This window comes from Ascochyta rabiei, chromosome 10 (genome assembly GCF_004011695.2).
Source record: "Ascochyta rabiei chromosome 10, complete sequence".
Lineage (NCBI taxonomy): Eukaryota > Fungi > Ascomycota > Dothideomycetes > Pleosporales > Didymellaceae > Ascochyta > Ascochyta rabiei.
The window spans coordinates 243559-269709 of NC_082414.1; the positions used below are offsets into that span (position 1 = coordinate 243559).

A 26151-nucleotide genomic window follows, 5' to 3' on the forward strand; every position below is an offset into this window, starting at 1 on the left:
GATTGCACCACACCATCGACCAGCAAAAGGCTGCACGTCCAAGGCTTAGACGCTCAGCGACGTTGCTAGGAGACAGGACGGACGTGGTTATTTGGATCAGAACCGTGATTGCGCTGGCCTGCGTGATTAAATCAACGCTTGTCACGCCTTTCACGTGCACACCGTCGACAAAGAAGAGCTGTGGAGCAATAAACGCACCACCCAAAAGTTGACTTGAGCACCCGTGCCACTCAGACGAGAAAGTCAACCCAACTGTTCGTGTATTTACTCTTCATACACCTGCGGCCCAATGATGAATGGATGATATGGCGTGTGGGTACCTCATTGGTGGAGCGCATCGAACGGACGCCAGCTAGTGAGGTGAGGTGAGGTGATGAGGTGGCCATGTCGTCCACAACAAATGACGTCACAACGCGCAGTGCAAGCCTGTGAACACATGACATGATACTGTTTCTAGAGCTCTTCACTACCTTCCTAATACGTGCGGAACGGTAACGTCTTCGGTACTGCAGCCTGGCGAGTCTTATGCTACGAAGTCCTCATCGCACACTGAGCACATTTGGATCCGTGTCAAGAGCTGCCTCAATCTTTCTGACAACTTTGAGGCGGCGCCCCAGCAGAAGCTCCGGAGCCAGGAAATCTTTCTCCTCGTCATGCCGTTCTGAATGCTTTCCCAATCTCTCTATCATGTTCATTAGCCTGTTTCTTTACTGCATTTTCATGGACCGCATTGCGATCCTGTCGGCATTTGCATGCGTATCGTCCGGTCGGTACTCACGAGCATTGCGCTTGATACTCAACAGTGTCGGGATCTCTACCGGCCAGGCCGCTTGTTCCAGTGCCTACACCGCACAAGTTGCTAACTGATGTCCGATGTGACATCGACCGTGTCGTCCCGATCGGACCGGCACTGATCCTCGCCAGCCGACCGAGACTGTCATACCAATAGGGATGATGTGTTGTGCGTTTGATAGTAGAATCGAGAGCTCCTGAGGCGAGGGCTGATAAGTTGTGGTGTCTTTGAGCATGGGAAACAGCTCCAGACCTCGCAGGTATCTGGTGAAATTGAAGAGGTTGATGGCTGCGCATACCTCTCGTGAGTTCGGCTCGTCCTCGTTGGCGACTTTGCAGTTGATGCCTTCGGAGATGGTCCTCCAGAGCTCATACGTGGCCCTCAGCATGTCAGCCAGGATTTGTCTTCGCCCTTCATTGATATGTGCTGCACATGTTAGCTTGGCTACAGAATGAGTGCAAGTGTCTCCGTGAGCGTCACTCTTGGAGCGCAATCGAGCTATTGGTCTTCGACGTACCAAGAGTGTCAACAGGAAACTTCCCTTCAAGCAAACCGCCAATGCCAGGCACAAGGAGGCATGTTCCACTCGGATCGACTCGGCAATGCATCGCGAGGTGCTTCGCAAGCTCAAGATACTCTGTTTCGTATCCAAACTCATAGGCAATGAACAGCCATTCCTCGTACCCAGGGTGTAGAAGTCTGTCGCGGTAGGGTGCAAGCCATGCATCAATATGCGAGACCACCAAGCCATGAGCGTCGAATCTTGCGGCTATATCGGCGAGGTGGACCATATCCCGAAAGTCCAACTGCTTGGGCAACTTTGTAAATTGCAAGTGCGCAATGTGCATGATCAGGCGCATGGCATTCGCATGTTCGTCCCGCAAGCTGATCGTCTTTGGCAATGTGCTGAACAGCCTCCTGGTCTTGGCTTTCGCTCGATTGGACACGAGTTGCTGCCAGCGCGGACCGAGAGCTTCTAGACATGACTGTGAGACCAGAAACCGGCAAAAGCCACCTGGCAAGCCATCATGGCCAACGAGTAGTAGCACCTTGGGTCCCTCGGTCCTCCCAAATCGCTCGGTTGGTTTGGCCACTGGTGGTAGACGCTTGAGCTCCGACTTGCTTTTCCTGGGACACATGGTAGCGGTGAATAGCGATAGTGTGGATGTACGGTCAAGCTAGCGAATGAAGGTGTTGTTGATGGTTTGTATATGTAAGAGCTAAGTGAATGAAGTTGCCAGGATGTTGACAATCTAATATTTGGCTGTTGTTAGAACAAGATGTGGCAGTAGCAGCTGAAGTATTACACTCAGCAAGAGCGCCCGCACTCTTACAGACAGACCACGACAAGGAGGCCTCATCTGGATGTATGTAAAACAAAGACGTCGGTCTGACTGGAAGGCAATTGTTTCTGCTCTGCTAAAGAGTGTTGGGCTGACGGATGAACGATTTGGCAACAGCAATGTGGAGGATTTGCATTCCTCGATGAGCAGTTTTGAAACCGCGCCAAATGTGTGGTATACGACTCCGAGTACTGCCCGTCCTTAAACGCTATATACACATGAAACGAGTATGTGTACAGTTATAGTACATTACTTGCGTAGTTATTCATCGCCTGTCTATCCCATGGGTACCGGTCGCAAGTGTCCGTCCTTGTCGTACTTCGCCTTGAAGAACGTGTAACTGAGTGTAACAGTCTCAATGCCCTTCATATTGATATCCGTAACAAACTCAGGGTCAATATAGAAGAACACTGGCATGTCAACAGTCTCGCCAGCGTTTAGCCGCTGCTCCTCAAAGCAGAAGCATTGGATCTTGCTGAAGTACGGCGCTACCTGGCCAGGTGTCACCGAGTAGGTGGCCACTCCAATGATATCCTCGTCCGACTTGTTCGTCGCTGTGTAGAAAGCGAGCGCTGTCTCGCCAGGCAAGACGCGCACTTCGCGCTGCTGGGGCACGAACTTCCACGGCAGGACGTCTGATACGGATCCGTTGAACGTGATTCGAATCCTGGGATGGTTTTCGACAGGCTTCAGGCGTTCAGAAGGATCGGCGTTGGGGTCGCCGCCGCCGTGCGCTGCGGATTTGATGGGTTGTCCACCCCATCCAGTCTGTTGACAGATCTGAGCGTCACATTAGCAAGGCCTTTCCAGAGAGCTCTATCTGTCGAGCATACCATCTTGTACATGGGTACAGAGCCGTATGTGATAGCTACAAAGCCTACAATGACACTGAAAACATAATTCCTTGTCGCTCATCAGCCATTGCAATCTGGCGCATCATTGCCGGAACATACATGACTGTCCTATTCTTCTGCTTGTATCTCGCGTGCATCTGATCCATGCTTGGCACAGCGCCTTGCCTTGCATTGCCCGTTGTCTTGTTGGTATTTAACCATCGTCGCGCGGCGGGGATAGCAGGATTACGGGTGCGAGGTATGCGGGTGAGGGATCGCGAGCATGCTGTGCATATCCACGGCTGGGCTATGCGCACAGGGAACTGCCGTAATGGTAATGCGACAGACATTGTGCTAGTGGGAGGGGTGCTAGGGTGGTGGAGTGATGAATCAATGAGTTCAAAGTCCGCCGCCGGAGGCTCTAGCCTCTTTGGGAAATAGTAAAGAAGCAATGTTCTTGCGCCTGAACACCGTCATCTTACCTCCGTTCCACAAATTTTTGACACTGCAGTCACAAGGCCGAGAGACTTGTAAAGCCACTGAAAACCAACATGTCAGAACTTATTTGTGGCGTCTGTAACTCTGAGCCGAAGAAGTACAAGTGCCCTACTTGTGCACTTCCATAGTACGCACATGGCATGTCTTGCGAGCACGTTGAACTCTCACTGACTCCTCCAGCTGCTCACTTTCATGCTTCAAAGAGCACAAAATCACACATGCTGACTTGGCTCCTACACCATCCGCGCCCGCCGAACTCGAGATACCCCAGCCACCACCTCCAGCACCCGTTCCCCGCTATCTCAAGAAGAAGACCGACTTCTCTGTCCTTGCGACAAACCCCAAATTCCAGGAGCTTCTCAAGACATATCCAGCACTACTAACCTTGCTTCAGCGTGTCTATGCGACCACTATCGAGCCCGATGCAGACAACCAGCCACGACGTGGCAGAGGTGGGAGAGGCTTCAGAGGTCGAGGCTTCAGAGGGCGAGGAAGAGGTGGACGACACGATGATTCACAGTCAAGATGGACGCAGAAGCAAGGCGATGCTGATGCAATGAAGATGTTGAGGGCTTACAGGGAGCGAGAAGAGAATAACAAGGAGAGGGAGGCCATGGCTGCATTCGTACAACTAGTGGAGGAGAACTTCGCTGGTGCAGAAACCTGAAGACAAGGAGAAGGCCCCAAGGACCATCCCCGTTGATTAGACTGCTCACTCGCCATCTTCCACAGTCTAGGTGTTCTGCACCATATCCCGATAGCCAGGCCTCGCACCCAGACATCCGCCGACCGAGGAGCGTACCACCACCGGTTAAGGTATTGGCTTCAAACCAACGCTTTCAAGTACTCATCCTGGCCTGGTTAGCAAAGTCAGCATCTCTCGGTGGCTTCGTCTTACATTCTGCAGATGGATGAAGACTTCCTCATGAGTGTACTGTTTGAGGACAGCCGTTGCCTTGTTCTTCAGAGTTGTTGTCGGTTGCTCGTTGAGAGCCGACTGGCAGATCTGGGCGATATCGAAAGCTGACCGGCTTGTGGTCAGCTCCGTAAGGCTTTCGGATGCCCCCATCTCGTTCGGCGGGATAGCTTTCGTGGCTGTAAGTGATGTGGTGGAAGCGTGTCCGTGATAGAGACTCCTGCTGTTACCAAGCTTGCGTGGCTCTACGCTTGGTGTAGGCTCTTTACTGCAAAACCTGTCTTCACCTTCATCTCACCAGACGATTGGTCCCATGTGCTCAGCCAACGCTTGCAACGAGGCCGTATTCGAGTCATATGTGACACTTCAATTTCTCTCTAATCCGATACTAGTTTACTTTCAATCGTCCTTGATACAACCAACGGTGAATATAATGTGTGCTTGTCCTCGGACTGCCACAATTCGCTCAAACAGCAACCCATATAATCAAATCTCCACCGCCTGACCTTCTCAGAATGATCCCAATCTCTGCACGACCAGTGTGGCTGACCCTTCCAATCGACCCTGTTCGCCGTACAAAGAGCAGCATCCACGCGCGTTGAAGAGCTGGAGCACCCCATCCGATCCCTCCTCTTGTTCTGCCTTTGCACCTGGATGGTGTTGCATTCGTATCGAACTCCATTGCCACGAAGTCTCTCGCAGCAGTAAACACGCATGTCTGCACAACGCCTCAGGGCTACGGGGTGGTCTGACAGCCTTTGGTGGATGCTGGTGGGTATGTGTGTGTCTTGAGTTGAGTTGGGCTGATTTGCCTCGACTCCACTCGACTCGATTCGATTCATCTCAACTCGATTCATCTCAACTCGATACCCCTCCAACACGCTGAATCACCAGCAATAAATTCCCATGTCGCGGATATCTATATCTATATCCGTTTCTGTACACTGACCATCACTTTTCGTTGTTTTGGAACAGAAAAGGGAGGTTATACATTACTTTCCACCGCCATCTTCCCAGCGCCAGAGTCGAAAGAGGGGAGGAGGACGTGATGGAGCGAAAAACAAAGAACCATCAAGTTCACACACCGGTATAGGTATATATTGATACATTCACATTAACAAATTCATCAACACTGCTTCATCGTGAGCCTGCACCCGATCATCTAATCATCTCATGCTGATGCAAATTTATATCCAAACCAACAATATCAATCATCAGTCAGAATTGAGAGGTCACAAAAATACCACCGCCATCACCACTAAACCCAGCAGCGATTTCTGTGCCCGACGTCTTGGAAGTCCAGAGGTAGCCAATCAGCAAACTCCTCAAAAGCAGCGAATGTAGCTCACGAATCGCGTCGCTGGCGTGGTGTGCAGATGCGAAATCTTCCACAAAAACCACACCAAGCGAGTATCGTCTGCACAACCAACAGAACCATTTGCATGTCATTCCAGCAACGCGATTGGCAGGGTGGGTGGCGGTGCTAGGTTTGGGTTAGTCATGTTCTTCCAATATGACAGGGGGGCAGGGTGGGTTTACCTGGTGTTTTGTGCAGGATTGCTGGTGAGGATGCTTTGGATTGTGGGAGATGGCCCAGTCGGTCGCCTGGAGGTCCGGAGTGCCGTTGTACCGCTATGGTACAGCCCTTTCAAGCACCCCGGTTTTGCGAGCGTGAGGGGTGTCGAGCAGACTCAGCAGTTGCTGCTGAACAATTGGTGCTTCTGTCTCCGCGATACTGGATCATGTCTTAGTCCTTGAATCGTAACTCGATCGTCAGCCCTCTTTCGCTCCCTCTCCGCTGCCATTATTCCCATTCAAGTGCAAGATCTTCTTGAAACTGCCCACACCCTTCTCCAAGTGCTTATGTCTGTGGATGAATCCCCCCTCCCCCCTCCTGAGCCCTTCTCGCTCGCCGCCCAGCATTCCTGCGATGCCCCTCTTTTTTCCTGGCAAAGGATCAATCGCGCCTATCTTAGGCGGCCACTCGTTTGTGTCTTTCCACCCTTGGACCAGTGCTTTTGTCATGTCGGAGAGATTGATGGGCACAGACGGTGTGCGCGAGGACGAGACGATTTTGGCGTAGATGTCCGAGTAGACTTTGGGCGTTATCGAGGCGCGGATCATGTTGTCGTTGAGTAAGCGGGGGGCGACGGGGCAAATGTCGAAGGTGTCTTGCGATGCGCCGTTTGAGATTTGTGGCGTGACATCGACTTGCATGGTTGCCTCTACGCCGTTGCCGGAGTCGTGTGGTGAGATCGTAGCAGGAGGGTTTGGTTTCGAGAAAGCGGAGGGAGCACCGTACTTGCGCACACTGGCAGCGCCGGTCCACGCGTCTCGTTGCTCTACCCAGATGCGAAGCCCTTCATTCTCGGCCATTTCCTCCTCCAGTCGCATCCGTCTGCGCTTCCTCCTCTTCTCCCGCGTGCGGTCGACCGCGTCACCAATCGCGTCCGGGCTGTCAAACTTGTATGCATCGTGCTCTAGCTCTTTGCTCGCGCCGGTGGACGGTTCAATGTCCGAGTCACTGCTGTCGCTCTCTCCATAGTAGCGCTCGCGGAAGTCGACCGCATTGCGAACTTCCTCGTCGCTTTGCTCCCAAGGCGGTGGGATTTCAGGATACGCCCAGTCGGTGCGTATGCGCTCGTCGAGAAAGCGCTTGGCTGCGCGCGCAGCGGATTGGTTGCTCTCCATGACACTGTCGGGCGCACGAAGCCGCTCTAAGAGGGGTGTGGTGTGGCGCGTGCTCTGCGCAAAAAGAAATTCTGGAACAGAGCTGTGGAAAAGAATGAGACAGCAATGCCAGAGCCTCGGCAGCGCGTAAAACAGTGGGTATCTCGAAACAAATGCGCCTGTAAGAACTAGGAAGAGTGTGAGAGAGTCAGTGCGGAATCTTGTTGGATTTAAGCCTGCAGAGCGGATCGTGACGTCTTGCCGGACGGAGCGGCGCGGCGCTAGTCACTGTAACCGCTCGCCTGACCACCTGCTTGCTCTAGAGCTGGCGTGCATGGATGGCATGGCGCGCGTGACAAGCAGATTACTAATAGTGAGGCTGCGAAGAGGTATCATTGCAACATGCGAGCTACCCAGCGAGATATACTCACACGTATCTTCACATCCACAAATGTACGACCATTCACTTCTTCGCCTTGGTAGCCGCCGCTTTGCCCTTGCCCTTTGCTTTTGGCTTGACCTCCTCTTCATCGTCGTCGCTCTCCTCCTTCACTCGCTTCTTGCCCTTGCCGGTCGCTGCAGCCTTCTTCTTGGGTGCAGCCTTCTTCTTCGGCTGCTTGACATACTTATCCTTGGACAGATCCACGTCCTCGTCTTCCTCTTTGACTTCCTCAACGACCTCGCCTTCATCAGACTCCTCAATGGCTTCTTCGAGGTCAGGCTTCTCCTTGGCTTGTTTCTTGGGTGCCACAACCGAGGACGCCTTCATAAAAGGCAGGGGATGTGATTGTTGGTTATAACTGCCTCTGTCAGTCTCCGGTTCAGTTGTAGTATCACTCCAGACTTACAGTCGTGTGAAGGTGGCCTTGGCCTGCGTCTCAATCTTGACCTTCTCCTGATCCATCGGGCCAATACCCAGCTCCATGATAGCATCGAAGTCGTCCTTGGTCAAGAAGTAGCTGTCCATGAGTTCAATGATCTCGCCCACGGATTCTTTACCCTCCTTCTGCAACTTCTGAATCATCTCCGTCCAAAGCACCGGGATGTATTGTTGCCGGACTTCGTGCCTATCACCAGACGACCGCAGCCGCATGTGGGCTTGGATCTCCTTTACTAAACGCATGAGCTTGTTCTGACTACTATTCCTGCCCAGCCACGATGTAAAGCGAGTCTGGTTGCCGGCAGTGCTGCCAGACACGAAGCTTGCAGGCCTGACAAAACTGAAGACTGCGTGTGTCGGCATCAAACTCCACTGTTGTTGTGAGCCGTGAATCATGCGATCGACCAGATCTCCATCACTGATGCTATCAGCGGCTTCAGAGGCAAGCTCGAGCGCCTTCAGGGTTTTCTCCTTGCCAGAGTAGTTGAGCGCTCTGATCGGATTCGTACCGAGGTAATTTTCCTGAAGCATGAGCGGACTGAACTCGTGGTCGTTGAAGTACAGCTCGATCTTTTCGTTAAGCGTGGCTTTGCTGCTCTGAGCGAACATGCCACCACCAAGAATCTTTTGTGTAATGTCCCATGGCTTGAGGATGACGTGCTTTTCCCAGCTTTTGCTCATCTGCTTGCCTTTATCAAAGTCCATCGCTTCCTCGTCCAGCTTAGCAGTGGAGAGCATGTTGACGACTTGGCGGATGTCGGCATGGCTGCCCTCAATCAGCGCGTTGATAACGGGTGGCGGCATCTTCAGACCTTCGCGGTATGCAATTGTCATGATGCGAGAGCGGATCTGATCAACAGTTGGTCGTCTGAATGGTAGGTCGAATGTGACATAGTCGAATGGCTTCATCTTTGGCAGCTTTCGGTCGTTGCAGATCAAGATCATCGGAATCTCAGTCTTTTTGCAGACCGCAGCAAGAGCGCCTACACCGCCGCGATCGCCTGCAGACATACCATCGACTTCATCCATTATCAGGACGAGTTTCTTCTTAGACGCTTCAACCTGCCGACCGTCGCCAGCAAAGTAACCATGCAACGAATTAGTGCTGAGTACGCCACGTAGGCCTTCTTCGATGAGCTTCTTGCTGCGAGTGTCGCTTGCGTTCCGTTCGACGATATCATAGCCTTCGAGCTTGGCCACGAGGTGAGCTGCGGTCGTCTTGCCGATACCTGGTGGACCGTGAAGCATGACGGCGCGGAAGACGCCACTGCCATCCGCGCCAGCGAGCTTGAACCCAGTTTTGAGATTCTTGGGGAACTTCTGCAACCATCGCTGGATCTTCTCGACTGTGGCTTTGTTGCCGCATATCTGATTCAGTGACGACGGCGCATACTTTGTAGTCCATAGGCGAGAGTCCACCTCTGGACCAGCGCTTTGAGCGGCAGCAGTGATTCCAGAAGCGGTTGCCTTCCCGGCAGCTGCTTTGGCTGTTTGCGCTGCCTTCAGGTCCTTCAGGCGCTGCTTCTCTTCCTTTTCGAGCTCAGCCGCCTGCTTCTTGATCTGCTCTTCCTCTTTCCGTAGTTTCTCTTTGTGTGCTGCTTGTGCTTTCGAGTCGCCCTTGTTGCCAGCCTCTGTAAGCTTCTCGATGAGCAGTGCTAAGCCATCCTCGTCAATGGTTCTGATGCTCATCTCCTGGATCTTCCGTAGCTTGCTGGGGCCAGCATCTTGCCCTAGGATCACGTAGCTCGTCTTTTTGCTCGGAGCACCTGTCACTTTGCCTCCGTGCCGCTTGACGAGCTCTTGTGCTTCGGTGCGACCCCACTTTTGCAACACTCCAGTGAAGACGAAGTTGAGGCCAGCGAGACACGTCTCGGAACCGGACGGCATCTCGGAGGAACCCCCTCCTATAGGGGCTGGCTCACTGCGGCCAGCGTTCGCTCGCCAATCAAACTTCTTGTTTGGGTCTTGAGGCGGAGGAGTCGGCGCGCGTACGGTTGGGATGCTGTCGTAAATTGCTTGAATGTCCGCACTCTCCACCTCCTCCTCTTTCTTTGCTTTCTTCTTGACTGGCGACTTTGCAGGAGCAGCCTTCTTTGTGGCTTTCTTTCTAGGCTTCTCCTCCTCCTCGTCCTCCTCTTCTTCTGGATCCGGTTCTGGTGACTTGCGCTTTCGCCCTGTTGTAGTCTTATTGGGTTCGCTCTTGACAGCGCGCTCTTCCACCTCCAGCTCGAGCAGGTCGTCGTCCGCGTCGAGGTCTTTCATGTCAACGTCTTCTTCAGGCTCAAAGTCGTCTTCCTCCTTGATCTTCTTCTGTGACTTAGCCGGTGCTTTTGGTGTTCCGCGATGCGGAAGTTTGACCGGTAGATCCTCGTCGCTCTCACCACCCTCGACATAGTCGTCCTTCCCTTTGCCTTTGTAGTCGTCTCCAAAGATGTCGTCCGCATCGTCGAGATCTTCGTCAGGAAAGTCGTCGCCGTTGTCCCGCTCCGCATACGATGTGACCGGCTTCTTCGCTCTCCCAGATGCTCTGCCAGCGCTTGCAGGTGTGGCAGGCTTCGATGCTCGCCCGGCTGCCTTTTTGGGGGTGGCCTTTGCTGTTTCAGCCGTCTTCTCTACAGCTTTTTTGACCGGCTCAGTCCGTTTGGGCTTATTCGATTTCGCAAAGAAGTCGGATGTGGTCGTCTCTTCGAGCTCGGGTGTAGCTTCACGCTTCTGCTTCTTCGGCGCAGGCTGCTTGGGTGTCGCTTTCTTCGGTCTGGCAGCTGTCAGTCTGAGCCTTGGACATCACCGTGCGAATGGGAGCTGTCTGACTTGACTTCTTCGACCTCGTCGTCGTCGTCATCAGACTCGTCCATTACGACTCGACTTGCACGGCCCTTTTTGGGTGCTGCCTTTTTTGGTGCAGGTTTCTGCGTTGCTTGTCAGCTGCGATCTCCGCATGCTTGTAGCTAGCATCAAGCGTGAGTGTGCAATCAGGCGTGCATTGAGCTGTGAGGAAGCGGTGGTGCCAATGAAGAGAAAACAACAAACTTTGCATATGCAACATGAACGAATTGAAAACGGGCTCATCATACTTCAGCTTTCTTCTGCGAGCCCTCACTGCCCTGGCTAGCCTTTGGCGGGCCACCACCAAAGAAGCTTCGAATATCGGCCGGCATATTTATCGCACAGACTCAACGAGCAGTAGCATCAACAAACAAAACAAATTCTGTGCGTCTCAAACGGCGAATTGGGGCCGGGTGGGCGTTGTTGTAGCGTGTGGCCGCGCTCGAGGCAGCATTGACGTGATGGACGCGCCTGCCTCGCGAACTCGCGAAGTCACATTAGGCTGCCGGCGCGCTAGCACCGCCACAGCAGTGGCGGCAGCAGCCACACGCTGCTTGGCGCCGAACGAACTTGGAACCTCAAACATGCCGTGAATGTCCATGGCCGCCGCCCGTTACTCACAAAGCACATCACCACCATGCCGCCGCCGAGGATACCGCAGAGCCTACTGGCGCAATTCAGCTCCCTGAGCCTGAGCGCCGCACGACCGAGACGTACACACATTTCTGCAGCGCCCACAACACAACGCAACAGCTGCTAACAGAACGCAGCAACCACGCTCCCACGCTGCGCCTTCCAACCACGCATCCCCACCACCCTCAGCACGCGCCCCTTCTCCGCAACGGCCGCAGCGTCCAACTGGCTCGCCCCCAAAGGCGGCGAGAGTCGCAAATCGCGCAAAGGCCGCTGCCGCGTACCCACAGGCGGCAGCATGCGCGGCACGACAGTCGTGTGGGGCGACTACGGGCTGCGAATGCGCGACCACGACCGGCGGATCAGCGCGCAGCAGCTGAAGATCGCAGAGGACACGATCCGCAAGCGTCTCCGTGGCATGAAGTTCCGCATGTACATGCGTATCGCTGCCAACATCGGTGTATATACCAGCGGCAACGACGTCAGGATGGGAAAGGGCAAGGGTTCGTTTGATCGCTGGACGGCGAGGGTGGCGGTCAGCAAGATCATCTTTGAGATCAAGGGCGATTTGCACGAGCAGGTTGTTAGGGATGCGTTTCGGTTGGCGGGTGCGAAGCTGCCGGGTGAGTCCTGCGGTGTTGAGAGGTGTACCTGAGTATCGCTAACGACGTGCAGGATTGTATGAGTTTGTGAAGAAGGGCGATGCGCCGGTTATGGGCATCACCAAGCTCGCCAACGGTGTCACAGAGGCGGATCTGAAGCGGCCACGCAAGTTGTTGCCTCTTGAGCAGCAGGCCGCGCGCATCCCGGCGGCGTCCAGCCAGCCGTCAGCGCCGTTGTAGATTGTACCACACACTGTTTCCATGTACGCTTGTATTGATATGTACGAGACGCGCTATACGCAAGGCTAGGAACGCCTCGGCCGTAGTGTAAAAACAAATCAAACACCCGCAATCTCACACCTTGTATAGCGTGTCCAAGAAGCCCTTTGCCAGATCCACGACCACGCTCTTGTTCGGCAGACTCCCCGCAACTCCATACAGCGCCGCTGTGTCGCCCTTGACCGCGCCCTTTGCGCCCTTGCCCTCGGCAACCCTCTTCCTCTCCTGCTCCTTGACGTCCTCGACGACATCGACCAGGTCGGCAATCATCTTGTCGACAACCGCAACAATTGGCAGCGTGACGGCTATGTGGATGGCAGGCGGGTTCTGCAGGGCATTGAGATGCCAGCCCTTGCCGCTCATTCCGTCGGCGACGTCGTAGATATCGAGGGTCTCCGAGAGGAAAGCGACGACGCTAACCAGGGGCCGACCGATTATTTTCAAATCGGCGTTGAGTTCAGGCTTCTCGCGCACCGCCGTCTCAATCTTCTTCATGCCGCCGACAATCTGGTGGCACGCGGCTATGTATCCGCTTTCGCCCTGCGAGACCAGGCTGGCCCAGCACCCGGCGATCAGGGCGCCCGGGCGCGAGCCGGCAATCGATGGCGAGGCGTACACGCCGCCGGACCAGTCAGGCGAGATGAAGTACTGGTACTTGCGCAGCGCGTCGGAGCGGTACAGCACCGTGCTGTTGCCCTTGGGTGCGAAGCCGTACTTGTGCGTGTCGCACGATATGCTCGTCACGCCCTTGAGGCGGAAGTCAAAGGGCTCGAAGTCGAAGCCGGCTTTGGGCAGAAGCGGGATGATGAAGGAGCCCAGGCAGCAGTCGACATGCAGGGGCAGCTTCTTCTTGTGTGCGAGCTTGCTGAGGCCGGAGATGTCGTCGATGATGCCGTGGGGGAAGTTGGGGGCGCTGCCGACGAGCAGGACCGTGTTGGGGTTGATGAGGCGCGAGACCGAGGGCAGGTGGACCTTGTAGGTGGGCGCTTTGCAGGCGACGAGGTGGACCTTGATCTTGAAGTACTCGCCGGCCTTGCGGAAGGCTGTGTGTGCCGTCTCCGGGAGGATCATCTCGGGCTGGGTGACGCCGCGCTCGTTGTAAGCCTTGTTGCGTGCAGAGAGACAGGCCATGAGGATCGACTCTGTGCCGCCGCTGGTGGTCACGCCCACTGCGCCCTCGGGCGCGCTGAAGAGTGACAGCACCATGGCCACGATCTCGGCCTCCATCTTCCTGACGCCGGGGAAGACATCCGGATGGATCGGATTTGCAACGGTGAACTTGCCAAACGCCTCCGTCTGGAGCCTCATCAGCGCCTCCCCGCCGTGGTAGACGGCACCGCTGACACGGCCGTCCTCCCAGCGCGTGTGCTCCATATCAGCCAGCTCGCCGAGCTTCTTGCGCACTTCCTCCTCGCTCCATCCCTGGTTCGGCAGCGTCGTGATGCGCTCGATGCCAGGTCCGCTGGGGACCAACTTGCGCTCGAGCTTGAGCAGCGTCTCGGAGATCTGCGTCTGCACCTTGGTCCGCACGCCGGGCAGCCGCAGGAAGACGCCGTAGAGATAGCGTCTCACGGCGACATAGAGGTCAGACAGCGAGCCGAAGATGCCGCGGCCCTTGAGCTGGTAGAAGAGGACTCTGGTCCAGCGAAGAAGGAAGAGGATGAAGACAATGTTTCGCAGCCTATCACAACCTACGCATTAGCCGTGCACATGCCGTCGAGTACTTGGTGGCGCAAGCCGTACACTTCGATGTTCAGCACGGCGAGCTGGCCCTTGGGCGTCCCTCGGTGCGCATTGAACGTGTCGCGGAGACTGACGGGCAGGCGCGAGGAGCCAGGCATCGTCGAGAATCCAGGTCACGGGTGGGTGTGGCGACGAGCGGAGGACATGGCAAAGGCAGAGGCATAGGCAAAGGCAAAGGCTACGTGCGTGGAAGCTGATCATATGTCACATGTTCAACGGGCGGGGACGTCACCGCGGCTTCCCGGCTGCCAAGCATTCCGAGTCCCTACTCTGCAACGGTCTCTAGTGCTTCCGGAAGCCTAGCAGCTCTCTTCTTCTGAACGTCAAGCTGTTCAGCTGCTACTCTACCACTACACGCTGCCCAACGTTGGAAGCTGGTTTCCACGCGTGTCCATGACCCGTTTGGGCTGGTCTGTTTACCCCAACAGCACGTCCCTCTGACGTCTGCAACCATCAATCTTACACCTCACCACTCAATTCCAATACCTAAAAGAATCAGGTGCCGACTCCTTTGGCACGGTTCAACAGCTTTCTGATGACACTGACGCCCCCAGCAAGAGACGAGTCAGCATGGCTAACCCAAATGCATATCAGTATAGACCCTTGAAACGGGACCCCTTCGAAGTTCGTCTAGTGAAGCTGCTACCTTACGCTAACCGCACCCGCATCACACTGCATACCTTCCCCTTGGCAGACGCTCCGCCATTCGACGCTCTCTCATATCTGTGGGGATACTCTGATGGTGAAGTGCAAGTTGAGTGCGAAAGCGCTGCTATCGCCGTACCTCGCAACCTGGGCGCTTTTCTTGAGGCATCACAACGCAGTTCCAACACCGGTTATTTGTGGGTGGATGCCATATCCATTAATCAAGAAGATATTCACGAGAGAGAGCACGGCATATCAGAATTGGGCACAATCTATCGCGCGGCTACGCGCACTTTGATATGGACTGGATGTGAAGATCATGGTCCTTTGACCAGATTCATTGCTTCCACTCTCCCAACTGGTAAAATAAATAGACTGGTGACCGAAGCTTTTAGAGCAACAGATATCTTCCATTCCGCCGGTAAAATCACGCGCCAGGATTTGCGAGAGTTCCACGAGTTTGCAAGCGAATTGAGTTGCGACACTCAATGGGATACATGCGATGCACAGTGGGGCATAAGCACGTACCTGAAGCAAGCCTATTTCAAGAGGCAAGTACAGTTCTAGTGCGATTTTAATTCCCCTGACCTGACTCAATTCCAGACGCTGGATGCTTCAAGACATCATTTGTTCTCGGAATCTGCTCATCTTCGATGGAGAAGAAGGCATACCATGGGGACATTTTGCGGGTGCACTACTCACTTGGCTGTTGTTCAACACCACTTCGAGCAGCACTCCCTCAGTTCCATTCGTGATCTCTAGCGAAGCAATGCGGCGGTCCCATGTTGGTATAAGCGACACTCGATTGTCTTTGCCAGATACGCTGTCAGGTATGCACAGCTTTCCAGGTTCAACGACAAATCCGCGAGATAGTGTCTTCACGGCGTACTCAACCCTCAAGGCTATTGACCCAACAAACAATGTCCCCACAATTGACTATAGTATGACGGTGAATGAAGTATTCTGCGAAGCCGCCTTCCAGCTCAATGATGCATCGAGTCAACCCTTGAGTCTTTCGTTAGTGGATGGCGCCCGTCTAGAGTTACCATCGTGGACGCCTGATTGGACGCAGCACACCGCAAGATTCTTACTCAATCATGCTGCGAGTAACTTTTCAGCATCCCCATATGCTATGTGCGAGGCGATCTACCGACATCGGTCGACTGATCGCAGACAGAAAGACGCTCCAAACGCCGAGGTTGCCTACGTCTGTCTTATGGTGGACGCGATCCAGCATCGAAGCGGTTCTTTACCTCCACGACGCCATTGCGACCATTACGCGGTGAGTGGTGCTAATAATTACTTCTTCAGTAAATGGCATGACTTTGCGAAAGAACATTCTCGTGGCAAGCGACCAGCTGATCTTGTGTCGCTCGCATACGCAGACACTATCCAGGCTAGAGGCTGTGGTCATGTGTGGGAGGATATGGAGAAGACCCCTGAAGAACGCATTCAAGAAATGATCGACTTCCTGGGTTTTCTTGAAAGCGAGGACTCGGCCCCGATTGAGACGGATCTCATTCGATTGTCCTACGCAGCATGCTTCCCTTCTCACGACAGGATGTTTGCAATCACAAAGGGTGGTCGCTTTTGCCTGGTGCCCAGAACAGCCAAGGATGGCGACCTGGTTTGCATTCCTCATGGGAGTCGAGTACCCTACATTTTCCGTCAAGACAAATGGGGGGGTTCATATCAGAACATTGGAGAAGCGTTTGTACATGGACTGATGCACGGCGAAGCAGGTGAACTCGAACCACAGGACATAAGAACCTTTCATTTACGTTAACATTGGAGTTGCAGTGTTGAATTTATTTTGCTTGAGCGGCAGAAATACAGTAGTTGTGCAATCATCACCGCAAACCCGTCTTGAATGTCTTGTTGACACGCTTCCGCACCCAGTTCTTCACTGCCGATGCCCTCTTCCCAGGCAACTCTTTCTCAGACTTGGGGTCCTTGGCTGTGTGCACAGCTCTTCCCTCGAGCGACTGCTCACTGGAACTATCGGCCTCTTTCTCGATGCCCTCATCGCTGATCACCGCTGCAGTAGACACACCATAGCCGACCATAATCTCCTCAAGCTCCTCCTCAAGCTCCCGCATTCTCGACGAACCAGAGACAGCACCGATATGATAGCTGAAGATGTCATAGAGCCCTAAGATGTGAGGACCATAATCAAGCTCTTGCGGAGATGTCTTGATCTGCGAGAATACGGCTTTGCAGATAGCCTCGTCTGGGTCGAACCCTGGGCGTGCCCACCTTCGAACATCCGTCGCCGGTAGCTCTAGGTAATCCCGCACAGTCCGGTGCAGGAAGTCGACCCTATACTCGAAGAGTATGGCAGAGGGAAGTTGTAGGCTGTTGTCCGAGGCTACCAAGTGAGGCTCGAGAAGGCCCTTGCAGCCCGCGATCAAACGCTTCCGGGCATCTTTATGTCTCCGGATGGTTTGTTGCACGGTCAAAGGCCGACGTTCGGCTGGGCAATCCTCATCCAGGAACCAGTAGGCCATGAGTGGGAGATTCTCCTTGGCGATCAAAGTCACCAGAAACATCTGAGCCGCCTGGTCGCGATAGCTCTCTTTCACGTCGTGGAACAAGATGCGCTCGAAGTAGTCTTCCAGGTTCTTGGGGAGATGACGTAACCGCTCTTGCAGACGTTTGATGCTGTCCCCTTCGCGCAGGCCGTCTTGGAAGGACCGCACCACCAACACAACCCACAAGAAGACGCCGTTTGCCGAGGCGACGATTTCATCCACGAGAGCTTTACCGCGGGTTTCCCTGTCCTCCAGCTCTTGGTAGTTTTCATCGTGTGCGAACACATCGTCAATGTACACGTTGATGTCCCGATCGTTGAAGTGTTCCATGAGGAGCTTGGTTGTGTGACTTTTGCCATACGCTTCTTCGAACTCATTCCACTGGCGGCTTGAAACACAGATCTTGACATGTTCGAGAGCTCGGAGTACTCCTACCAGCTGAATAATGTCGTTCGTATCTCCACTGTATTCATCGAGGCCGTCAACGAAGAAGCAGAAACGTTTGTGCGACCTGGTGAGCGTGTCACACGTCCGAGCGAGCGCATCCATCAAGCCCGGAATGCTCGAAGGCATGTCGGGTTCGAGTGAAACGTCGGTACCGTCACTGCGAGAAGCATGGCTACCGTTGTATGACCGCCACGTCCCGGGAAACACCAAGCGAATCTGCTCAGGGCACTGCCTGAGAATCTGGTAGAGCAAAGAGCGAAGCAGACCTTCCTGAGACTTCTGGAGCTCGTTCTTCCCGGCGTTCCAGAAGAAGTACTCTGCAATGACCACATCGTCGTCTCTCGCCCAAAGCTTCAGCTGCTCTTTGGTCGACTGGTGGGCGCAGAGAAACTTCATGAGCGTTGATTTTCCTGATCCCGGGCGACCGGAAACCCAATAAAGATTGTCGTCCGACTGTAGCCATTGAGCGAAAGTCGTTGAGCTCGCGTGCTGTGCTTGATCACCGTGGGAGCCAAAAAGCCAGGTCAAGGTGTTGTGATGCGCCGGTGAGATGGTTGAGTATCGATCTTCGAGGCGCACGAAACGCAGTCTGGACAAGATGGCCTGCTCTGCAGAATAGTGAATGCCCTCGGAAGCGACTTTGCTGACCTGGTCAGCCCAGAGGCCCTCGTTCTTTTCTTTCTTCTTGTCCTGATGGTTCTCGAGAGCTTGTTTGAAGTATTCCTTCAACCCCACGATATCCTGCATTCGTGAAATCTCGAGCCGTCGATTGTTCTCCAGCAACTTGTTCAACTGGGCTTGAAGGCCGGAAGTGCGATTGTCAGCGAGGCGTGCATCGACCGCTTGCCCGATGGCCGTCAGTCTGTCACGCAGCGCTTCAATCTCCGAGTCGTGCCACTGCGTCTGGAGTGCCTGGACAAAGCTCGTCCATTTGGTCTTGTCCTGATCCAACTTCAACCGTGCAAGGACCGCCAAAAGCTCGTCGGCAACGTCCTTGCACTGGAGGGATAGCGCTTCTAAAGAGTCTCGGGCCTGTGATGTGACTTCCCCATCCGTAAGTTGCGGTACAGCTATAACGTCCGCGCGGCTGCGCAAGTCCTCGGCGATGATTTCTAAATCCAGATACCCTGCCTTTGCACCAGAAGCCAAGATCTCACGGGACGTCCTCAGGATCTCCCTCGAGCAGTGGATGAACTGGAGTATGTTACCCGCAAGGCTGACGGCCGCAAGGCCTTCCATACTGCTCTCCACCCTTGCCAATTCGTGGTAGGTGGAAACAAGGCTCAGCAGAAGGTGCTGGGAGAGTGCTCACTGCGGGTTGAGTCTCAAGACACAGCGTAGCAAAAGACAGATCAGGCTGAGCAGCTACGCACCGCACCCGCTACCCATTCCCATAAACACACAGCGTCTTACGGCTGACCAAAAAAACAAACACCGCACACCCAAAACTGCTTCCTCCACGTAAACCACCAACGACAGCAGCCTCCATGGGGAGTAAAAAATCAAAATAATAATATAAGCACAGCTCTGTAGAGACCATTGATTCTTTACAACCTTGTGTTTTAGCAGACTCTGAATTCGTCAGTGTCAGCCAAGATGACTTGAAAGTTCGCAAAAGGGGTGTGCGGGCTTTCTTAGCGCCAGAGTACCAGCTCCGCGGGACCAGCGCAAAGGGCCTAAATCCGGTGTAGCACTAGTAGTGAGCTACACTACGCTACACTACGCTACACTACGCTACGCTATAGTGCATCGCTCTGCGCTCAAGTGCGTACAATACTACACCGAACCAGCATCGAAAATGTGTTGTCCTGCTCTGTTACGGGGACTTTTAGGCGCTTGGTGTTTGTTTGGACACCCCCTGGGTGGGAGGAGGGGTGGGTTTTTACCCCGCTTCCTATAACAATACGGTGTGTGCGTCTGGGTATTGCATGCTTGACTACCTTGACAGCGCTATAGAGCTACTTGTACCAGCTATTGTTGTAAAGTCTTATTGCAGCAGTGCGTATCTCGCGACAATCAACAAGACAGACACCCAACTCAGGTCTTCGGTCTAATATACACCGTACCCAGACTGCCAGCACTCAGCAGCAAGCAGACCCCTGAAAACACCACGACAGCCTTGTACGTCCCCATCCCATACTCCTCCTCACCACTCCCCCACCTCAGCAAGCCCGCACTAATTGGGCCCGCTGCCACGTTCCCAATCCCCTTGCCAAAGTTGAACAGCCCGAACATGGCCTGCGCGGCGGAAGGCTCTGAGCTCACCGCTGTCACCATCCTAGCCCACATTGCCGTGTATCCGGCGCCAAAGAACCCGTACAGCAGTGCGAATGAGATGAGCGGCGCAAGAGAGCGAGCGAGACCCCAGGCGGTCAAGGTGGAAAGCGCGGCGATGGAGGCGGAGAGGGTGATGAGTGCGTTGAGCGACGTGCGTTTGTCGGAGAGGTAGCCGAACGTGAACTGTCCAGCGACCTGGCTTACGCTCATGAGAGCCAAGAGGAGCGCGCCTTTGGATGTGGTGAGACCCAGTGAGGTGGCGTACGAAGGGAGGTATAAGCTCGGGAAGAAGTATCCCAATCCCATGAGCAGGTTGCTGAGACTGTAGATCCAGAACAGCGGTTGCTTCAAAAACGACCAGTCTGTTTTGAGTCTGACGTTCTGCTGCTGACCTGGTCTGCCCTTTAGCAGCGGTATCAGCGGCCCGGTCGTGACGAACAGGAAGACTGCCACGCCTCGCAGCGTCGTCTTGTGTCCGTATCGCTTCAGCAGAGCTTGCAGACTCAATGGAGTCACTGCCCCTGACACGCCCGACGCACTGCAAAGAAGTCCATATGCCATGCCACGTCTCCTTATCCAGTACTCGTCCACCATGGAGAGAATAGGGTAGTAGAAGACAACAAACCCAATACCGTACAGCACTCCCTGCGTCAAAACCAAAGTACCGAGTCTATCAGCAAAGCTGCCCGCCACCAGCGCTGCAACACACAGTGGCCAGCCCACGAGAATCATGTGAGTGCGGTACTGTCTCCAACGCTGGATCAAGGGAATGATGAAGGGAGCGCCGAGGTACGAAATCCCAGACGCGGTGGTGCCGACAATGGAAATATACGGGCTGTCTTTGAACTCTGACAGCTGGGAGTAATGCTCCTGGAAGACACCAAATGACAATGGAAACCCCCAGAGCAGCGACTCGAAGACGAATGCTGCTAGCAGTAGGCGCCATGCGTAGAGGCCGCTATCGATTGGCGGACCTGTGCTTGTTTGGTCTGGGAAGGTTGAGCCGGTCTGCGGGTCGAGTGTGCGTAGCGAGATGGGTTCTGGGTATAGTTCTGGGGGAGCATGACTTGGCGGCATTGCGAGAAGCTCGGCCTGGTGAGACATTGTAATTGCTGAGACGGGGAACGGCTCGAGCTTAGCAGGATGGAACAGTTGATATCCATGTGAAATGAGCGTAGATGTTATCTCATCGCTTGGTGTAAAACTGAATTGGGGCGATGCTGCCTCGGTTGTTGATCTCCGCCAATGTAGGACGCCCCGCTTTCTCAGGGAGCTTGGCGGACAAAGCCACGTGAAGGCTTAGCGGTGGTATCCGGCCGTTCATCTTACCATGTGGTCAGCACCGTAAAACAAGAACACGGATTCAGCCCTGAAAATGCCATCTTTCGTGAGCGCCCATGGCAAACATCGGCATAACAGCGCCACATGCATCGCAGTGGTACACGTCGGTGTCCATCGTATCATCATCTTCCTCCCAAGCATCTTCGGCGAGTGAACCTTCTTGGGAAGCCGTGGGCATGTCTTCTGAGCCGGACCTACTCAGTGGAATCTTCGGGATGTAGTTGTAAGGCTTTTCTATCACCCTTCGAACTTTTGCATCCTCCTCTTTCAAACGCGACTCGTGCGCAATATATTCAGTGCTTGATTGAGCAGATTCGTTGCGCACTCTGAAAGGGGCCAGTGCATCGTCCTGCCGTCTGAACATTTTTCCGATGTCCCTCCCAACTCCACCTTTCTCGCTGGCCGCGTTCACCATGTTGGTTGCTGCAAGATTGACAAGACTCAAATTCCACCCCTGCTTTTCAGGGTGAAGCTGCCGAAATAGCGGTATGAGTGTCTCACGAACCAGTCTTTCAGCGAGTGTCTCAACACTTTCTCTCACGCTGAAAATGAAGTTTGGCATGGACGTTGACTTGGAGATACGCGCGAAAGTGCGATTGCGGCTTCCGTCAGGGTTCTGTGGAGGCCGTGGGCGTGTGGAGAGGCGAAGCGTTTTGGGATGGGCAAGCCAGCGCTGAGAAGATGCTGTGGTGACGGCTGCAGGATCTTCGGAGGGTTCTTGTTCGCACTCCAGCAAATCAGTGCGTATCCGCTTGAGCAGACTGATGTTTAGAACGTGAAATTGCTTGATCACCTCATCTAATGTGTCTAGGCGGATGTAACTGTCTTCGATGCTAATTTGACGTGGTACCTCCCTTGCTTGGTTTACTTGCGTGTCATCGCAGCCGTTCAATAGACCCCATACACGAACACCGATGCCATGTGGTGTGCCGGGACCGCCAAGGATTCTTTCAAGGACGTCTGAGCCTATGCCGGGGTAAGTGCGTACATCTCGTACGCGCACATCTTCTTTCGTTCCACCGTATACAAGCCCGGCGTCGATATTTGCCGGCCGCTGCAGTACATGAGCACGAAGCTTTTGTGCTATCCTGAGGCCAATGCCTAGGATCTTGCCGACTTCGTGGTCGTCGACGAAATACGTGACATTGTCCCATTGATCATCGTCTGCGGTGTATGGTGGTGTCAGTGTTGTTTGGCTGTTTGGTTTGTGAAGATTGCCGACCAGCTTGGATAGGAGCTTGTTTGTCGATACGCCCACAGTAGCCGTGTAGCCAAGATCATGTTCGAGCCTTTGCCGAATGTGCTGTGCCAGGTGGCTTGCTAGTAGAAGTCGAAGATGCAAAGGATCATGTGAGATGGCAGCTGCTGTTGCGTGTCAGACGTAGATTGAGAGAGAAAGTGGAAACATGAAACGTGGAGGAGAAGGGGCCAGGATGCTACCATGTAACGACAGCTTTTGGCGTGATGCCTGTCAACGGCATAAGATCCATGAGACAAATCACGCGCACTTTTGCCACGTCCTGAGTTTCTGGGGTATTCCAGACGCGCAAGTGTGTAGTTCATGCAGCCTTGCAGCACTGTGACCGATGGAGAAGCTTACCCTGCGGTTCGTTTGACGTCTCTGGATAAACATGACCAGCATGGTGAGTTGCGTCGAAGGAAAACCCCAACGAGGGATCTGTTTTGGATAGGCGAAAGAAAGACGTGTCAAGGCTCGAAGTATTTAGGGTTGCAACGTTGTTGTCGACCAGGTCAGACACATCAAGCCAGACCTCGTCAAAGCCAAGTCGCTCACAGCGTGCGTTCCACGAAAAGGAGCTCAGAAAGGCATAGAGTCGTTTCGAGGCATTTCTGAAGCGTGTGAGGTCTTCGCCCAGGACGATGATAACGTCAGGACAGATCTTCCTTGCGTCTGTAACCAGCTGCAGCTTGTACAGACCCTGGACAAGTCAGCCGAGTGATGCAACGGCCGAGATGCTGTCGTATACAGTGCAGCAGTGCATACGTGGTGGTGTACATGGACAAGACTGGTGCTTGCGTAGCCATGTCTAGCCATGTCTGACCAACAAGGCCAAGCAAGGGCAGCACGTGAGAGGAGTGACAGGAGACGGTACCCTTCGACGAGCCTCGTAGTTGCACGTCACAATGATCTGCTTTTGCTGCACGGCAAGTGGAAGCGTCTTGAGGTGCGGCTGCTCACGCTCAAAGACGCTGGCGTAGAAGCAGTCCTGTGGGAGGTGCGTGTAAGCCAAGGTCAAGTCAGGTGGTCATGTGAGCGTAGTCATGACTCTCGACGCACAGGGCAACGCGTACATAGTCCTAAAAAAACACGGGCAGCACGTTAGCGACGCTGAGTACGATCCGACGCCAGCAGTTACGAGCCTGGCGAGGGCGGAGGCGAAATTCGGCGTCCAGGTGCTGGGGCCAAAGGCTGTGTAACGAAGGCGGCGGGATGCCTGGCCACAGAGCGCGGTGCTGACCTACAAAGTGGAGGAGGGTCGAGTCGAGCTGCGGCTTCGGCCTCCTGCTCCGAGGGCGGTTCATCGCGAAGCCACCAAGCGGGAGGTCATTGGCGGCTCGCAGTCTGCCATGCGCGGAGTCGCGGAGTCGCAGAGTCGTGGACAGGTGGTGCGTTGGTGGAGGTGTGTGAGAGGCTTCGTTTCGGGCCCAAGAGGGCGCTAAGGAAGCCTTGAACCAACACGGAAGAAAAGCGACAGGGGGGGGGGCGGTAGCGCCGCGTCCTGCAGGCGTCCCCGGCGTCTTAAAATAGCACGCGTGCGCGTCTGGCAGATGGTGGGCGTCTACGAACGATCAAAAGCAGGACGGCCCCGCGCGCAGTCCTGGAGGTCGAGTGTCGTAGACCCTCTGCGCGAGCCCCAGCACGACACGACACGAGACTGCACACGCACACGCACACATCCACACTCACACTCACACTCACGCTCACACCCACACTCACACCAGCCGCCGCACCCGGACACGCCCACGCCCACGCCCACGCCCACGCCCACGCCTGCCACCTGCCCTCGCATTCCATCAGCAGGCCCAGAGAAGGCTGACAGCCCCGCCACCCTGCCGCTGTGCCGCCGTCTGCGCCCACCTGGCTCTCGAGCGCGGCAAGTCTCCCCCATGATGCTCTCGACCATATCATCACGCCCGGCACCACCCACGTTTTCGTCGTCACCTGCCCTGCAGCCCAGCCTGAACATGGCCGCCTCGCTGCCTATAATGCCCTCGCGGCCCGCGCAGCCCTCGCAGCGCCCGCGCCTCACCGTCAACACCCACCAGCCCCGCGTCTTTGGAAAAGGCGCCTCTCTACGCCTCGACACCCTCAGCGCAGCCTCGCCCACGGTGCGCAACACGTTCAACAACGCCTACGAGCCCACGACCACCAACACCTCCAACACGCTCAACACCTTCGTCGCGCCTCCTCCCGGCCCCCCTGCGAAGCTGCGCCTCGAGATCAGCAGCACCAGCTCGCAGCCCACCGCCATCTGCACCCCGGACTCGGCCTCGACCCTCTCCTCGTCCACGCTCACCTCGGCCTCGAGCGAGTCTGCAAGCTGCACAATACCCTACAAGCAGCCGCACAACCTCAACTCCATCCTCGCCAACAGCCGCATCGTCCCGCGCAAGATGGCCTCCAGGCCGCTGTTCCCCGCGGAGAAGCGCGTGTCCTTTCGCACGCCGCTGGAAGAGGAAATCAAGACCGTCAAGTACACCTGGGCCAACTCGGACATGGAGTCCTCCCGCCCGACCTGGACGTCCCTCGACTCCCCGTCGACCGAGTCCGCCTCGACCGAGTCCGACGCCACAGCCACGCACCAGCTGGCCACACCGAAGCTGCAGCTCAGCAAGCCTTTGTTGTCTCTCGAGCCACGCACAGAAGCAAAGCCGGCCGTCTCGACAATAGAGAGCTCGTCCAGCCAGCGAAAGCCGCCCCGACTCGGCGACAAGCGAGACTCTTCTGAATCCGAGGACGACAGCGACGCCTGCCCCCAGACGCCCGTCGCTGGCCGACGGAAACGCAGCAGAGACTGGCGATGGACACTGGGCAAGCTGCCCGGCGACAACTCGTCCACCGCCTCGACAGGAAGCGACCATGACAGCAGCTGAGCGTGACGAGCTGCGCACTGCCCCACGACGGCGTTGGATACACTACAGGGCACAGGGCCCATGGCGTTCGTTTAGCATTTTCAGAGTTGTTTGTTTCGATGATACCACCTGCATTAGCCCTTCCAGGCGGCTGCCCCCGCACGCATTCTCCTTGCACCGCGCATGCCCATTCCATCTACCTATCTTCTAGTCTCATACTACTCAATAGCTGCGCTATTGCCAATATATATCTTCACACGCCCGCACACGCCTAGACCTGCACACCATCCCTCTTCACGCGACTGTCAAGACCCGAGCGCTGTCAAGCGAAATGACGACTGGTCACTACCCAATCCGGCCGCGACGGCGCGCTCCACCGCTGATCCATCCTACACATTCATCTACCACTACACAGTAGATCCATCTCTGCTTCTATCCTCCACACCCCCTCCAGAGCGCCCTGCCCTTGTCCACAGCCTCGTCCACATCCACACTCACTAGGCCTCTTCACCCTCCCCCCCCCTCCCTCCCTCCCGGAAAAACTTTGCCCCTGCATTTACGGCTCCCCCATCTACGGACGTGCGCAAAGCGTTCCATGACATCACCGCTCGTATCCGCTTAGCCCGAAATAGGCTGTGGGTCCCGCGCCAGCTCCCTTTCCTGGGCCTGGCTTTCTCACTGTGGGTCGTGTTTGCGCTGACTGGAGGTACGCTGCGGGGCAGGCAGACGCTTTTCACGAGAGAAAATTGCTCGCCTCGCCGCTGCGCCAATCACGGACGGCTGGAGGGGGGAGTGCCTG

General features: G+C 55.1%; 14 protein-coding genes across 15 annotated transcripts, besides 12 other annotated features; 4 read left to right on the forward strand and 10 right to left on the reverse strand.

The window, feature by feature from the left end:
* Positions 1-355: 355 nt before the first annotated feature.
* Positions 356-381: a tandem repeat.
* Positions 382-842: 461 nt separating this feature from the next.
* EKO05_0006176 (uncharacterized protein) lies at positions 843-1932 on the reverse strand (the record flags this gene model as incomplete). 2 transcript variants are annotated; one of them, XM_038940583.2, is made up of 2 exons in its annotated part: positions 843-1219; positions 1311-1932. In XM_038940583.2, the coding sequence occupies 2 exons, from the start codon at positions 1930-1932 to the stop codon at positions 843-845; spliced, it is 999 nt and encodes a 332-aa protein (XP_038797684.2). The 2 variants fall into 2 exon arrangements, with proteins under 2 accessions (XP_038797684.2, XP_059492734.1); XM_059636751.1 differs by having other exon boundaries at positions 843-1932.
* Positions 1628-1665: a tandem repeat.
* Positions 1933-2412: 480 nt separating the features above from the next.
* Positions 2413-3319, reverse strand: EKO05_0006177 (Cytochrome c oxidase assembly protein cox11, mitochondrial; the record flags this gene model as incomplete). The annotated part of the gene is made up of 3 exons (XM_038940578.1): positions 2413-2916; positions 2970-3039; positions 3090-3319. The coding sequence occupies 3 exons, from the start codon at positions 3317-3319 to the stop codon at positions 2413-2415; spliced, it is 804 nt and encodes a 267-aa protein (XP_038797685.1).
* Positions 3320-3520: 201 nt separating this feature from the next.
* On the forward strand, positions 3521-4134 carry EKO05_0006178 (uncharacterized protein; the record flags this gene model as incomplete). The annotated part of the gene is made up of 2 exons (XM_038940582.1): positions 3521-3594; positions 3648-4134. 2 exons carry the CDS (start codon positions 3521-3523, stop codon positions 4132-4134), a joined length of 561 nt encoding a protein of 186 aa, XP_038797686.1.
* Positions 3996-4032: a tandem repeat.
* A 158-nt stretch (positions 4135-4292) lies between the features above and the next one.
* Positions 4293-4536, reverse strand: EKO05_0006179 (uncharacterized protein; the record flags this gene model as incomplete). The annotated part of the gene is made up of 2 exons (XM_059636752.1): positions 4293-4319; positions 4366-4536. The coding sequence occupies 2 exons, from the start codon at positions 4534-4536 to the stop codon at positions 4293-4295; spliced, it is 198 nt and encodes a 65-aa protein (XP_059492735.1).
* A 659-nt stretch (positions 4537-5195) lies between these two features.
* Positions 5196-5250: a tandem repeat.
* Positions 5251-5601: 351 nt separating this feature from the next.
* On the reverse strand, positions 5602-5832 carry EKO05_0006180 (uncharacterized protein; the record flags this gene model as incomplete). The annotated part of the gene is made up of 1 exon (XM_059636753.1): positions 5602-5832. One exon carries the CDS (start codon positions 5830-5832, stop codon positions 5602-5604), a length of 231 nt encoding a protein of 76 aa, XP_059492736.1.
* Positions 5833-6156: 324 nt separating this feature from the next.
* On the reverse strand, positions 6157-7074 carry EKO05_0006181 (uncharacterized protein; the record flags this gene model as incomplete). Its single annotated transcript, XM_038946039.1, has 1 exon — positions 6157-7074. The coding sequence occupies one exon, from the start codon at positions 7072-7074 to the stop codon at positions 6157-6159; it is 918 nt and encodes a 305-aa protein (XP_038797687.1).
* A 442-nt stretch (positions 7075-7516) lies between these two features.
* Positions 7517-11091, reverse strand: EKO05_0006182 (DNA replication factor C complex subunit Rfc1; the record flags this gene model as incomplete). The annotated part of the gene is made up of 4 exons (XM_038940442.1): positions 7517-7853; positions 7902-10688; positions 10745-10842; positions 11008-11091. 4 exons carry the CDS (start codon positions 11089-11091, stop codon positions 7517-7519), a joined length of 3306 nt encoding a protein of 1101 aa, XP_038797688.1.
* Positions 10046-10075: a tandem repeat.
* Positions 10751-10785: a tandem repeat.
* A 305-nt stretch (positions 11092-11396) lies between the features above and the next one.
* On the forward strand, positions 11397-12234 carry EKO05_0006183 (39S ribosomal protein L16, mitochondrial; the record flags this gene model as incomplete). The annotated part of the gene is made up of 3 exons (XM_038940404.1): positions 11397-11472; positions 11530-12015; positions 12068-12234. The coding sequence occupies 3 exons, from the start codon at positions 11397-11399 to the stop codon at positions 12232-12234; spliced, it is 729 nt and encodes a 242-aa protein (XP_038797689.1).
* Positions 12235-12348: 114 nt separating this feature from the next.
* EKO05_0006184 (Sphinganine-1-phosphate aldolase) lies at positions 12349-14114 on the reverse strand (the record flags this gene model as incomplete). Its single annotated transcript, XM_038940247.1, has 2 exons — positions 12349-13954; positions 14017-14114. 2 exons carry the CDS (start codon positions 14112-14114, stop codon positions 12349-12351), a joined length of 1704 nt encoding a protein of 567 aa, XP_038797690.1.
* A 48-nt stretch (positions 14115-14162) lies between these two features.
* Positions 14163-14195: a tandem repeat.
* Positions 14196-15271: 1076 nt separating this feature from the next.
* EKO05_0006185 (uncharacterized protein) lies at positions 15272-16447 on the forward strand (the record flags this gene model as incomplete). Its single annotated transcript, XM_038940577.2, has 1 exon — positions 15272-16447. One exon carries the CDS (start codon positions 15272-15274, stop codon positions 16445-16447), a length of 1176 nt encoding a protein of 391 aa, XP_038797691.2.
* Positions 16448-16511: 64 nt separating this feature from the next.
* EKO05_0006186 (uncharacterized protein) lies at positions 16512-18878 on the reverse strand (the record flags this gene model as incomplete). The annotated part of the gene is made up of 1 exon (XM_038946040.1): positions 16512-18878. The coding sequence occupies one exon, from the start codon at positions 18876-18878 to the stop codon at positions 16512-16514; it is 2367 nt and encodes a 788-aa protein (XP_038797692.1).
* A 464-nt stretch (positions 18879-19342) lies between these two features.
* Positions 19343-19381: a tandem repeat.
* A 295-nt stretch (positions 19382-19676) lies between these two features.
* On the reverse strand, positions 19677-21020 carry EKO05_0006187 (uncharacterized protein; the record flags this gene model as incomplete). Its single annotated transcript, XM_038946041.1, has 1 exon — positions 19677-21020. One exon carries the CDS (start codon positions 21018-21020, stop codon positions 19677-19679), a length of 1344 nt encoding a protein of 447 aa, XP_038797693.1.
* A 259-nt stretch (positions 21021-21279) lies between these two features.
* On the reverse strand, positions 21280-23801 carry EKO05_0006188 (DNA-directed DNA polymerase; the record flags this gene model as incomplete). The annotated part of the gene is made up of 5 exons (XM_059636754.1): positions 21280-22622; positions 22858-23197; positions 23372-23485; positions 23571-23576; positions 23742-23801. 5 exons carry the CDS (start codon positions 23799-23801, stop codon positions 21280-21282), a joined length of 1863 nt encoding a protein of 620 aa, XP_059492737.1.
* Positions 23802-24047: 246 nt separating this feature from the next.
* EKO05_0006189 (uncharacterized protein) lies at positions 24048-25373 on the forward strand (the record flags this gene model as incomplete). Its single annotated transcript, XM_038946042.1, has 1 exon — positions 24048-25373. The coding sequence occupies one exon, from the start codon at positions 24048-24050 to the stop codon at positions 25371-25373; it is 1326 nt and encodes a 441-aa protein (XP_038797695.1).
* Positions 24158-24218: a tandem repeat.
* Positions 24236-24271: a tandem repeat.
* Positions 24757-24806: a tandem repeat.
* Positions 25374-25862: 489 nt separating the features above from the next.
* Positions 25863-25887: a tandem repeat.
* Positions 25888-26151: the final 264 nt, after the last annotated feature.